This window comes from Macrobrachium nipponense, chromosome 10, assembly GCF_015104395.2.
Source record: "Macrobrachium nipponense isolate FS-2020 chromosome 10, ASM1510439v2, whole genome shotgun sequence".
Lineage (NCBI taxonomy): Eukaryota > Metazoa > Arthropoda > Malacostraca > Decapoda > Palaemonidae > Macrobrachium > Macrobrachium nipponense.
The window spans coordinates 71,040,331-71,055,330 of NC_087204.1; the positions used below are offsets into that span (position 1 = coordinate 71,040,331).

The 15,000-nt window shown below is 36.0% G+C and overlaps 1 protein-coding gene across 1 annotated transcript in view; it reads right to left on the bottom strand.

Moving 5' to 3' along the window:
• The window catches only part of LOC135223673 (uncharacterized), a 357,214-nt gene that overhangs the window by 13,911 nt on the left and 328,303 nt on the right, over positions 1 to 15,000 (bottom strand). Inside the window, exon 6 of the mRNA XM_064262343.1 lies at positions 6,102 to 6,291. Within this exon, the coding sequence (XP_064118413.1) occupies positions 6,102 to 6,291 (190 nt within the window). The remainder of the gene's footprint in view (positions 1 to 6,101; positions 6,292 to 15,000) is intronic.

Consider the following 15,000-nt stretch of genomic DNA (forward strand, 5'->3'; position numbering starts at 1 on the left):
ACTCTTCATAGAAAATAGAAATAGTGCAGCTATTCACAGGCAAAGGTTTTAAATAATAACAGGAAGCTGCCTTCTACACCAGTTAACAATGGCTAATTTGATAATGCATTCCAAAGCGAAATTCTAGAGGAAATTTTGCTGTGTGAAACTCTAAACCGTGCGCCTCATTTGTCGAGAGAAATTCAATATTTTTGTTTGGGCTCGCATTCTCTTACCACTCTGGTTGTTGGCGTTTTTTCCCCTTAACCTAGTTGTGTTCAGAGTTAGTCTGTCTGAATCGTGCGTTCTCCCAAAGCTTGATTCTCTCTTTCATGTGTTTTCTTCAAAAGGTTGTTTCTTTCACCTGCTTTCTTCAAAAGCTAGTTTCTCTCCCGCTTGCATTTTCTTCAAAAGCTTCTCTCTCTCTCTCTCTCTCTCTCTCTCTCTCTCTCTCTCTCTCTCTCTCTCTCTCCATGCATATACACGAAACGAGAAGAAACCAGAAAAACAGGCTGATAGATGATTTAAGAACCACCCTCTATTTTTCTGGTTTCTTCTCGTTTCGTGTATATGCATGGAGAGAGAGAGAGAGAGAGAGAGAGAGAGAGAGATGGATGTAATTAATAACATTGTTTTGGGTATAATAATGTTAAAATACCTCCAGTAAAATTGTTACTGCACAAAAAACTTGGTTTGTGTGATGCATTCAACTGTGTTTCTGAGTGGCCAACTTCATGGGTGAAATGTATTCTATATGTGGCAGGCAAAATCTTTAATGCTTTTCAGAGGATCCGTGTAGCTAAGCTAAACTTACATATTGAATAACAACGTTCGTGTAGGGATAGTAATTATTCAGCGCACTCTGCAGGAAAAAATGCAGCTAAGGTATTTTTTCAAATAAAAGATCAAAATAAAAATGATAAGGAGGGAAAATAAAGTCATAAAATTAAAGAGAACGACGTAGGCGTGCGTTGAGAGCATAATCCAGAAGGGACCTTCTGACGAACCCTACTATCCCATCCTTTCCAGAATTCGCACGGATTTCATTCACCCATGGAAAGCATTTGGAAGCCTGGAAAGGCCGTCGAGGGGGCTTCAGCATACGATTCTCTCTCTCGAAGTTACTCGACAGAAAGGTCGAAATGACTTATCTTTGAACTCATTGCAAAGAGATGGGATCATTCTTGCTTGCCTGCTGAAGGTTACCTAACAAAGGATTTTGCGGCTCCCCCATCACCCCCCCCCCCCTCCACCCACTACCCCCTTTTTTTTTAAGTCTTCTCTTGGCATCACGTTTCGTCTCCCCTTTAACGCTGTCTGCTTAGAGGCGGCTTAGTTGTCGGTCATTTACTTCCCTTGAGGCATTGTTGGCTTGACGTAATAAATCTCTCTCTCTCTCTCTCTCTCTCTCTCTCTCTCTCTCTCTCTCTCTCTCTCTCGCTGCCTAATATAAATTAAATATGCTTTCAGATCTCTCTGCCTAATATCAATTAGACATGCTTTCAGTCAGGATGACCGCAGTCACTGTTATTCTGTGGTTTCATATTTATATTGTGGTTTGAGGCAGTTGTGTCATTATCATGTGGGAATTGAACTAACCTGTAGTGTGTATGCATACGGTAATATATATATATATATATATATATATATATATATATATATATGTGTGTGTGTGTGTGTGGTGTGTGTGTTGTGTGTGTGTATATATATATATATATATATATATATATATATAGATATATATATATATACACATACATATTACGTACATACACATACAGTAAGCATATACACACTACAAGTTAGTTCAGTTCCCACATGATAATGATACAATTGCTTCCAAAGTACAGTATAATATGAAATCGCAAAAGGACAATGACTGCGGTCATTCTAACTCTGAAAGCATGTCTAATCCATTTTAGGCAGAGAGATCTGAAAACATGTCTATATATATATATATATAAACATATATATATATATATATATATATATATATATATATATATATATATATTTATAAAATATATATATATATATATTTTTAATACGAATTCAGGGCTATAAACTGAGAAGCTTAGAATGCTCACTGTTATCCCAAACTTCTTACCCGCAGAGTAATTTGGATGTCTAAGCGTCACTTACAAACTTTACACGGCATAATTTACTACCGAACCTCTTGGCATTGTTGCGCTTCATAACGCTCGTTATAACGAAAGTTTGATTATCATAACGCTATGTTATTTCCCGAAACTCACTTAAAGTAAGAAAGTTTCAGGCTACTCAACAAGTAGTGCAATTTTCTTTTGCACAGCCCGCATAAAACAAGCAGAATGATAAGAGCTAAACTTTTACGGACGCACGCACTCACAAACAAACACACAAGCTTGCATACTCTCTCTCTCTCTAGATATATATATATATATATATATATATATATATATATATATATGATAATCACTTTCGATATAACGAGCGTTATGAAGCGCAACAATGCCAAGAGGTTCGGTAGTAAATTATGCCGCGGTAAAGTTTGTAAGTGACGCTTAGACATCCAAATTACTCTGCGGGTAAGAAGTTTGGGATAACAGTGAGCATTCTAAGCTTCTCAGTGTATAGCCCTGAATTCGTATTAAAAGTTGTTCTTGACTTCGTGAATTATTAGGGCAATAAAAGTAAATCTTGTGCGTGCCTGCGTATATGTATATAGAGAGTAGGCATATTTATAAAAATATCCAGTCCTACTGTTCATCACTGTTCCTACTGTTCATAGACAAATGTGTTAATTTGTCCAATTTTGTTATTCTTCCGGATATCTTTGAACGAAAGAATTAATGGATTTCTCTGAGATTTTACGGAAAGTATGGGCACTGGTCAAAAAAGAACCATTACGGACCTGGATCCGGGTATGAATCCGGGATTTTATTTATTTTAATTCATTTTAGTAGTTTATTTATTCTCCACCTTTGGAGAGTTATGCCTTTTTGGTTCGAATTCGTTTAAAAGTTAAAACACGAAGTGAAGCAAATTATCTTTTACTTTCATTTTCGTACATTGCTGAATCATAACTAACTTACAGCTGGTAACTTTCCGTAATTTGGTTTGTCCTAACAGCATTTTTAAAGCGCTTCTTGTTTTTAAAAACGCGAAGGTGCTGGGTATTCTTCCGATTTCGTTTTTGTTTTTACCTTCTAAATCTATGTCTTCTTAATTTTCTAGCTATATAAATCTTATAAGAGTTACAAATCCATCAAAAGGTTGTGTTTTCATCTATGCTTCTGCTGTTAAACGTTTCATTCAGCATCATCGGTTTGTACTTATTTTTAGGATTTAATTTGTTTATTGCAAAATTTATCTCGACTTATGTTTTAGATGCCATTCCTCAACATTGTGTCGGCAAGTGCCTTACAAAACTTTTTTTTCCACTCCCAATTCAAGAATAAGGAGAAATGTTTCTACCTTAATATTTCACGAACAACAATCAGCGTCTCAAATTCAAAAACTATATATTTTCTTAGTGCTTGTGAAAGGTAACTGGATCCATTTAATTATATCACTGTGGGTCGTCTCTGTGCAAATAAAATGCAACGTGTCTGCATTTTCCTTTTTCAGTAGCAATAGTCGAGACAGTGACTCCTTTAGGGTAGTGACATGCTGTTCAACCCTTGATTTTATCACCCTTATTTTTCGACGGAATGGCTACGTGAGGTAATATTTGCTCAGTGACCACTCTCTACCGAGAAATGATCTACCTTTTCTGGAAAGTGAACCAGGGTTTTTCTGGAATATTAACCACTGGTTTTTCTGGAAAATGTTCTGGGCTGCGACTGGAAAAAGATTTAGGCTCGTCTGGTACATGATTTATGCTCCTGTAGGGAATGACCCTCGTTGCTGCAGGGAAAAGAAAAATCTATAACTCCCCAGGAGAATGGTCTGTTTTCCTTAGGAAAAGGACTAGTGGAGAAGGATTACGATTGTAGTCGAAGGTGATCCACCGTTTTGCTTGTAATACGGCTTGTGGATGGATTAATTTTTTTTTCAAGAATGATCTTTGGTTCTTCTTGATTATGAACTACAGGGCCCTGAAAAAATGACCTTCGTTTTTATGGTCATTTACTTTCTGCTCCTCCGGATAACAATATGCTACTTTTTGAAAAATAATTATTTACTACTCTGGGTAATTATTTCATAGAGCTGAAAAATGATCCACGCAACTATGGAACGTTATCAGCAGAGTTTTGGAAAACAAGCAGCAGCGCGTAATTCATCGCAAAAACATCAGAACGTGAACGTCAACAATAATTAATTATGCGAGACTTCGGCTTAGACAACGAAATCAGGACCAAAATTTTCCGCTATCGTGTATAGGCGCCCTTGCATTATTGGAAACAAGCTTGATGGTGTACGCTACGCTCCGCTAGACAAACGTCACTGCCCGTCATGTCCCCTACCTCCTCCCAATCCCCTATCTACCCGCCACAACCAGGAGTGAACAAACAGGTTTGCAGGAGTAGGGGGATTTGTCATGTCTCCCCTATCTTCCCAATTCCCCTACCTATCCAGCTCCCTCTCGGGCGACATCCGCTTTTGCACGAGGGGGGCGGATGTGCCATGTCTCCCAAACCCTCCTGATACCCTACCTACCCCGCCCACATCTAGGCGGATAAACATGAAATATGTACACGGATTTAATTATATTGTATATGATCCATATACTACATAACGTAGTTTTAGTTTATACTAGTGCACCCTTACCACCAAAATTGACCAACATGATAGTGGATGCAGACGGCAAGTCTCTGCCGTAGGGACGGATACTTTGTCCTCTGTATCCACTCTGATTATGTGTACTTCAAATAGGGAAGCAAGAGATGAGAGGGGCTTGCTGTGGACTGAGCGACGGAAAGTTCGGGCTTGGAGTTCATATATATATATATATATATATATATACATATATATATATATATATATATATATATATATATATATATCTGTGTGGTGTGTGTGTGTGTGTGTGTGTGTGTGTGTAAATAAAGGTGATGCCACAGAGGAAAATGAAACACGAAAACTGCCGAGATCTTTCGTCTAAACGACCCATTTACTTGAGGCTGGACTGATCAGAACAGAGAAAAACACAGTACAAGTAGGTATAGTAAACAAAACGTGCAGTACACGATTAACATAAGGTCCATTACTTTAAATTTCAGTTTGTATACTATACCTACTTGTACTGTGTTTTTCTCTGTTCTGATCAGTCTTGCCTTAAGTAAAGGGTCGTTAAGACCGGAAGATCTCGGCAGTTCTTGTGTTTTCATTTTCCTCTGTGGCATCACCTTTATTTATACATAGCATCACGTTTTACATATTTCGTGATCAAGTTATTCATATAATATATGTGTTTGCGTGTGTGTGTATTTTATATGTGTGAATATATACACACACATTATGTTACACTGATTATCTCTCTTATAAACAAAGAAACAATTCTTATTAAATGATGAAGACATTCCGACCTTCAATTTCCCTATCATCTGATTAACAATATGTTTTGTGCGAGTAGAATAACAATGTAAATTTCATGATATTGCAATCTTCGGGATAGGTTATAGGTTTTGTATTTATTTCAACTGTGCATTGTCAGAAATAAGTTGCATAGTTGACGTCTCTTAATAACTGTAGTTGTTTTAGAATTTATGCTGATTATTCACCAAGAGTCGAACTCACTTTGATTTGATTAGATGGTTTAGTATGATTAGCCTTCAGAACGCTTCTAAATTTCGCAGGGAAAAGTGAGTTGATAGCTTCACTGTCAAACCTGCCTGACGCTAAAAACTTGATATTTTTATCCATATGCAGAGTACTAGTTTATGAAAGTTTTGTCTTGCAGAAATATCGTTCTCACTGGCAATCTCTGTATGCAGAAATGACCTGATAGTTAAGTTAGAATGATAGAATTGTATTTTTATTAGAATACTATAGGGGATCTTGACAACCTTTCAGGATATATTTTTTCGTTGGTGTTTATGAAATATGATTTTGAATACCAACGATTTTTTAGATTTATATTAAGCGTAGTAATCCTCACCCAGTTTATTACTAAAAATAAGATATACTGAGCACCTCACCTATTAAAGAACAATGCGATGGCGAACATCCAGACAGCCAGGACGAGTAGAACGATGCCCACCTCCTCCGCCCTTACCCTGACGTGTCCCTCCTGCTGGATCGGACTGGTGGAGCCGTTGGGGCTGCCGATGCTGCTACAAAATCGATCCAAAACTGGGGGCGTGCTGATCAGAATTCCCGTCCCGTTCTCTGAAGAGCGTCGAAGATATTCATCAGTGTTGCGGTGACATTCAGACTTTCAATGGAAATGAACGTAAATGTTGATATTGTCAAGGAGACATGGCTCTCAAAGGTTCAAGGGAAGATGCAGTGCATTAATACTCTAAAATTTCACCTTGTGCTTTAATCATTCACTTACATTTTTATATATATATTTATTATTATTTTATGAATTTGTTGTTCTTCATTTTAAATAACTGATCTCTTGCTTCTGTATTTCCTATCATCTTTTGGTACTTCTTCCCAATGAACACCATATTCTTCGGAAGATTGAATGTCAAGCCAATAGACCTTGTGGACTGGTTCCATATGAACATGGGATTACCTTCTTGAATAACAATAATAATAATAATAATAATAATAATAATAATAATAATAATAATAATAATAATAATAATAATAATAATAATGAGTACGTAAAGGAAGGACCATATAGGATCTGTAAAGACTGAAATTAAATCAATAAATCTCAGCCTGACTACGCTTGGATAGGAAATAGGTGATTTTGATGATTGATTTATTGAACAAATGCACAGTATTATAGGTAACATACTAATTATGACAATGGCTTAAAATTATAATCAAATCTTGTCCATGTAGAATATCAAAGAGTCGTGTAATATATAAGTAAGATTATTGTAAAAAAAAAAAAAAAAAATTAGTGTGATGACTAACATTCTAGGCTACCGAGTAAGGCAAGCAGGTTCGATGCTCGGTCGAGGACGATCGGACGAGTTCGGTTTGTTAAAAAGCCAGCGTGGTACTGTTGACCTATGCAGTAGATTATTTACCTGGAAGTTAGGCGACTGTTGGGGGGATAGGCCAAGGGAAATAGCATTTTAAATCAAACAAATTGCAATTGTTTGCGTTACTGCATGAATACGTCATCTTGACGTTAAGGAGATAATATCCCAATCGCTCTACCTCGGAATTAATATATTTTCATATAGTAAGTTAACCGAAGGGGAATTTTTTAGCTGACAGTAATTTCGTCCTCTCGTGGATTCGAACCAGCGCCCAGAGTAGAAACAGGACTTCCAGCTTTAACCACATTCAGAAACTACCAGATGCGATCTTACGAAACATTGTGCAATTGCCATGTGCTTTGGATAAAAAACAAAGGCGAACCATACGCGTTCAGTACAGCACGTAACTAATCGTTTGACTGGCATGTTTAAAAAACTAAACGAAGAGCGAGTCCCCCCTTATATCTTACTAGGGCACAATCATACTAGATCGATCAACTCTGGTATCGTTAGCGATGACAGCTATTAAATCTGGTCCCAAACAAAGATCTTTCTTCTCATACATGCTATTTTGAATATTATTTCGAAGTTTATTTTATTGTAAAATCTTACATTTAATACAAACGTAGAATGCTAACATAACAATATATATATATATATATATATATATATTATAAGATATATATATATATATATATATATATATAGGTGTATATATATATATATATATATATATATATATATATATAGGGGTATATATATATATATATATATATATATATATATATATATATAGAGGTATATATATATATATATATATATATATATATATATATATATATATATATATATATATATATATATAAATCCAACAAAATGTGACCGTAACTGATTTCTGAACACACATTGCTCAAGGACAAACTTTGAAAGGAAATTGTCAATTTTCTAGGCGCTTGGAATTTCAGATCGCTCTTGTTCTTCCGTGAAATTACGGAATTCATAAATATATTACGAGTTGAGTTTTAGATATATATGGCCAAAATGCCAGACGAAAAAATATAACCTCGAATTGTATAAAAAAAAATGGCAGTTTTAAAAAGATTGCTTTGGAATATAATCTTATGTGGCCAAATTGTTATTTGAAAAGATAAAAACCTTGAGCTATAAAAATGGCGATTTGAAAAAAAATGTGTGGAATAATATTCTGTTCGAATTTAACCGGGAACCATTCACAAACAGTTTACATTAATACCTGTTTGAGAAATAAATAAGTAGGCGTAAAGTAATGCTTTTATGTAAAGTATCCAGATATGCATCCAGTTATAAGATTTTTTTAAAAGATATCCCCCAGTATGAATAAAAGAAACACCAATACCTGTCCAATATGAATTTAACAAAATTATCTCACCAATACTTGTTTTTAGTAAACCTAAATCCTTAGTGGATGAAAGCTCAAAGAATATCTGCTCGGTTTCCGACGTGCAAACTCTCCATTGCGAACCGAAGAAGTTAACACATTCGCTACTAAGCGAAAACCTGTCCCGAGCATAAACTGCCTCTAACCCTCCCCCCCTCCCCCCCCCCCCCCCCCCCCCCCCCCCCCCCCCCCCCGCCCCCCCCCCCTCCCCCCCCCCCCCCCCCCCCCCTACATCAAATTGGACTAAAAGCCTTTGGACTCGTATTCTGATAAAGCCGCTGCTTTGAGTAACTCAAGCCATTAGATAGTTGCCTCTCAAAGGCATTCTTCGAAACTTCATTTTTCTCCTCCCAGCTTGCCTAACGACGCAGAAAACATGAAGCCAGAATGGATGATTGGTCGTTGTTAGAAGCGGAACCCAGGAGGACGGCGCGGTCTGTCCGCTCTCGAGGGAAAAAAAAAATGCGTCTTCACTCGAGTCTTTTATCTGTTCTGGCATGACAAGGAATCAGGTTTATCTCCCCCTCTAAATGCACTCAACTCAGATACTCTCTGGAATGAGTTTCTCAGTTATGAAATGAACTAATTTGAAATAACAAACGAAAACGTTGTTTGTGATTCGACTGAATTCATTTTCAGAAAACCTTTATTCTGTTATATAGAAGTCGTTAGCAGGCCAGAGTTTTTATTATTGTCATTAAATATATGGAAATCAAATAGTATACAATAAAATTTAGTTTCTAGCATAAAAACATGACAATTTAATCCACCAGATCCACCACTTGTTGTGATACACAAGAGATCTTAGCATGTCGGTGATAGTATGAATAATTGCTAGTCAGAGTTTGCAAGTTTTGTATGAGGGAGGGTAGGTTATGAAGGATTGGGTGAGGGGTGGGCGATAAATTTTTCTTTGCATTAAGGTCAGAATGAGAGGGGGATAATATTACCTAGCATACTAGGGAAGGCGTATGGTAGGTGGAACAAGTGTCATGATATTAGTTCAGTAAGAAGTTTGAAAACAAAGGGAAAACTCTGTACATGTCATACATAGACCTAGGAAAAAGCTTATGCAAGAATTGATAGAAGCAACGTAGAAAGTGTTCACAATGTATTCTAGATAGGTTCTTGATAACGAGCTAAAAATTGTATGAAGGCAGCAGCAAAGCATAAGTATGAATGTTGCAATAATCATAGTCATTTCATCTTCAGGAGCCACCCCATGTTAAGAGAAACGGCTATATATATATATATATATATATATATATATATATATATATATATATATATATATATATATATATATATATATGCGCTTTCGTCTTTACTAAGACATTGTCGAGGAGCTTGGATTTCTGACTATCATTTTCCTGTGGTATTCGCTTATTTAACGAAGTCACGTTCATCTACTGTGATTTTTTTAAACAATATAATGTATTACTATAATTATATATATCTATATATATATATATATATATATAATCTAGTATATATATTTATACCACCAGCAGCATTACCGGTATATATCACAGATTAGGGCCCAGAAAAATTAAAAAGAATAAGTTTTACTGCTTCAAAGCATATACGCCTGTTATATAAGTAGGCTGCATAGTATATCTCAAAAAGTGTCAGTTCAGCTTTGGAAGTTGTTAGTTTAGGACAATACGTTAAGAGTTATAGATGAAGAATCTGTCAATAACAGTGGAATTATAGAGTGGCTCAATTTAGATATATTAGTCCCATTTGAGGGCTATATATGTAAATTTCTTGAAAGGATTGCTGTTATAATGGCATCCTAAAGTTGGAAATTCTCTCTCTCTCTCTCTCGTCTTTCTCTCTCCTCTCTCTCTCTCTCTCTCTCCTCTCCTCTCTCTCTCTCTCATACACACACACACACACAAATACGCATACTTCAAATATTAAAATTGCATGCCTAGTTGTGAAGAATTCCTCCAATTCTCTTCGCGAGCTTTCATAATCATTATTTGGGTCATTTTGAAAATGTTATGGTAACGAGCGTTCACAGCGTAGCAGAAAGGGAATGGTCTCAGCAAAGTGAAATAAACACAAGGTCGTATTCTATTTGAAGAATCGTACCAATTTATTTTTATCATTCGCAACAGAATACAGCTGTTTGGTTTCCGCTATGTAAAATATTGTTATTGTAATATATTTCAGTAGTTCCAACATCAAAAGAATTGTATTGTCCAACGCCTAATATCAGACTCGGGGCTGACACCAGCGATAGGTTGTAGACTCGAGCTAAGAGATGGATATCGTCAGACCAAACAGAGCGAATTTACGGCCGATAATTCCAATTCGTAAACAAACTGAACCCGAGACCGATTCCAGATATGTCTCTCCTTTCGAAACTGTCCAATATTTAGAATAACAGTCATATCTTCCTTCATTCATTTATTGAGAAAAGTAATCGGGGCAATAACGGAATATCTATCCGCTAATTGGCTAACGCGTGAATAAGCTCAATTGGAGCTTAGAAAGCCCATTAACCCATCCATCCTCATATCCTACTTACTCTCTCTCTCTCTCTCTCTCTCTCATTGTCGATTAGTCCCGGGAGCTATTGACTTTTTCCTTGCCATCGCTTTCAACGACTCAAATTGCATGCATAGTTGCAAGGTAAATTGAGGCTCCCTGCCCTTTGAGAACGTCGCTCGAAACTGACGTGTTGTCTGGAGACAGCAAAACAAATATGCGGCCCTGTTGACACACGATTCAGAGGAATATTCATATATTCATAAAACGATTCCCACTGATGGTAGGGGAGATGGAATATCAGGCGATTGTGACCGTTTGCTTTAATGTATACGCTGTAGGGTTATTCAGTTCACATGCGCTGTGCATACGTTGACATAAGGCGCACGAGGTGCTTATGTCTGTTTTTATCATTGTTATATTCTCTTAGATTATATATTTGCATTAAATATGTCTTTCATACTGTATTTATATCTAACCATTACAATATTTTCGGAATATTTACGTGGTTGAGCAAATGTACAAAATTATTCTGTGCTTTTTCTCAAAAGTGATTTAGGTATTAGTTCGCTCAGTAAGGACTTAATATGATATGCCTATTTTTGTTGAAATACATGCCCCGGCTGGCACTTTGAACCCGACTACCAGAGTCACCCATCTTAGCATCTATTGAATTGCTCCGGTATCCAGATGTTCTAGAGAGAACCTCAAATGCTCTAATCATCGAAACTCTTGAATCTGCTGATTATTATCATCGCCTTAAGTCATCGCCGTAAGCTTTCTTGTCCGATGATTGATTCCACAGTAAGCGAAAATGGCCGTCATGTTGTTAGTAAGACGAAAAAAAATCTAAATCCATCAGCATGGAAAATAAAATCATGAACATGATAATCCAATAGTCAAAAAGGTGGGTGTATATTTAATTAGGCTAAATTTAAAACTTTTTTTGCTACCTTGTTTGTACAAATACTTATCATTATCTTTTCTAACAAATTTATTTTGAAGCTATGTATTTACCGGCTTCTGTTTACTACCTCTATTTTTTTTCCAGAAGCTGTCTTCAAGTTATATAAAGGGATTTCTTAGGCCAAGGTTTTGTCAGTTAGGTTTTGAAATAAATCCAGCTTTGGATTTGTTTCCTTTAATTTTGAGAATTGATGTGCTCCTTTGGTGCTTTTTACTAAAATAAAAGTAAGTATAACAAAAACAAAAAAAGTCTCTGGTTTTACTTGTTTTATTGATGCTAAATCACTTGTTCAGGTCCCTCTTTTGATACCTGTGTTTTTTAGCAAAGTAAAAAAGGAAGAGCATAGAACGCAAGATCTTTTTTTGCAATATAGTGTTACGTTGTAGCTCGAGTGCGTTTGTCTTAAATTAAGGCGTTTTAGCAACATAAATAATTAATATTATATACTCAAATCGCTTTCAAACTGACCGTAACTGCCTGTCTGAATAACCCGGAAAGATGGTTTGATGGCTTCCATAAAGCTTTTAGTGTAACTTGTCAGGAAATGTTTAACGTTTCCGTAAACGAATTGGGTTGTTGAATTACGAAAACGCGTTTTTTTTTATTTCTGCGTTATACAACAAAAAAAAACTACTTTCTGTGATACTTTTGCTTTGGTTGAAATATTATTGACAAGATCTATGATATTCAACTAGACAGTTTTGTTTCTTATTAAAGCCCATTTTACATTTGTAAAGTCAATGCCATAATAAACTTTCGTGGGACTGTTACTAATTTTCTTTAATCAAGATGGAATTGCTATTTCTTTTCCGACATTTTTTATAAGTTTTTGCACCTTTTCTTTATAGGGGACAACCCATAGTCTTTCAGTTAAACAAAAAAGTCTTCCACAAGGCAGTGGAATGCACATTAGGGAGGTTGTTAGCTTACCGGTTTCACACCTTGACCCAGGGTGACCCAGCGGCAACAATAGTATAGGGTAAACTATAAAGTCGTGTAGCAGAGGATTTGCAACTAAATTCAGTTTATTTTAGGTGCATTTTATCCTCATGCACGGATAAACGTGCACGTAATGATGTAGTTATGCATGTATGTACATATGCATGCAAGTATGTATGTACATTAGTATGTGCGTTTGTTTGTAAGTACAGGTTAATGGAAGCAATCACATGAACATGTTGATATAAATACCTTCATTTGGTGTTCCATTATATTTATGCCACCCCAGAATACAAAGAAAGAATGATAAAGTAACCAAATTTGATTTTATTATCGCTCAGCAGCGAGACCTTGCGAGCTTTGCAGCTGTTCTCAACGTGATTGAAAGGCGATTCCAATTATGTGCATGCCATGTTCGTCAGCGGGGCAGAGTGCCTGTGACGCCCTATTATCATGACACGCTGCAGGGCGAAATCATCTCTCAGGGACGAAAACGATATTTTCAATGAGGCCGGATTTCATCCACGTTGAGGTAAAGGAAGGGTGATTTGAAGGAGAATTCGTGTAGGCGTATTAAATGAGGGATGAGAGATATTGAGGAATAGTGGGATGTAAATGCAGAAGAATTATCGAGACGAAAAAGGAGGAAATGAGAAAACGTTGTCACTTCTCCCAAAACGTTTTATGGAAATTAGAAAGAAGTAAATATACTTTGAACAGAAGTTCTTTGCTGGGGAGTCAGCATACGCCTTAGAGGAATCCCCCAAGGGGATACTCTTAAACTAACGTTAATTTCACCTTTGATTAGTAGCATAATATACGTTCATTGTGATTTTATTGAATGAGTGCTTAATACGTTTATTACAATTTCAACTAGTTGACTTGAAATGATGGTAACAAACGTTTATTGAATTAGCCATTGTATATTCAGCGGAGAATTAATTTTGATATAGAACAGTAGTCAAGACCAGTCAAGGGTTCTTGTTTAACACGGGGAAGACATTATATAAAAAAAAGTTTAGAGCCTTTGATCTGAGGAATGAGAAAAGTGAAAATGCTAATGGGGTAAACTAAAGAGAAAGAAGAGTGTTTGGAACATAACCAAGTCAAAACGGTGAGGGTTTATAGCACAAAGGGTGTTGAAACTGTGAAGCCGCCAGGCGGAGATGATAAATATTATGGCGTCTGTAGAGGACTCCGGATGCCATTATACGGAACTGTTTTGGGGGTTTCTGGCGTATTAGGTAATAGTTGTCATATATCTTTTCTTTATATTTTATAACATTGCAAAAGACAAAACGCCTTTCGTACCTTTTCTTAAAGCAAAGCATCACGCTGAAATCATGCAGAGGGAATACAAAAGAGGGCCCAAATACACCGTACTAATTTTAATAACAAAAATTTTATTGTATTTTAAATAAATAGTCCATAAAAGGTAGATTTGCGTTTCGTATCTTCGAGAACTAATCAAGCCTTTATTGATTTTATGTTTCTTAATATTTTCAGTCAGCAAGAACCGACAATCATATAAAATAAGTCAAAAGTGTTATTAACTTAAAAGAGGGTTTCCACAATATGGCACATATATTAAAATGGAAAGCAGAAATGAAAACCAGAAACGGAAGAATTACAAGCGAATAACAGATAGATGGCGAGAGGTCAACAAAAAGTGCAACAATATAATCGTAGCTCTTGTACTGTGTAGATAAGAACAACTTAGCATATGCGAAGAGATGAATCGTCATTGAATTTTTTTAAAAATGACGATAGGATGGCGAAGAGTATTTTATAAGTTGAATGAAGGAGGAAGCGGAGAACACATCCAATGAAGTGAATGGACCTTTTTGTATGTTTAGTATAAGAGTTTTATGCAAGAGGTGTTGGTCTTGCTTTCAGCTGTCAGGATATGGAAGCTGTAGTAACTGATGTCTTGTTTTTCTCGGGAATTACCTCTGATTACGGAAAACAGCTTACTGTTTAATTACATGTAAATGTGTATGTATATATATAAATATATAAATATATATCTATATATATGTGTGTGTATGTGTGTATGCATGTATATATAATTAGTTAGAACGTCAGTCTGTGTATATTATAAAAATACACCTTTA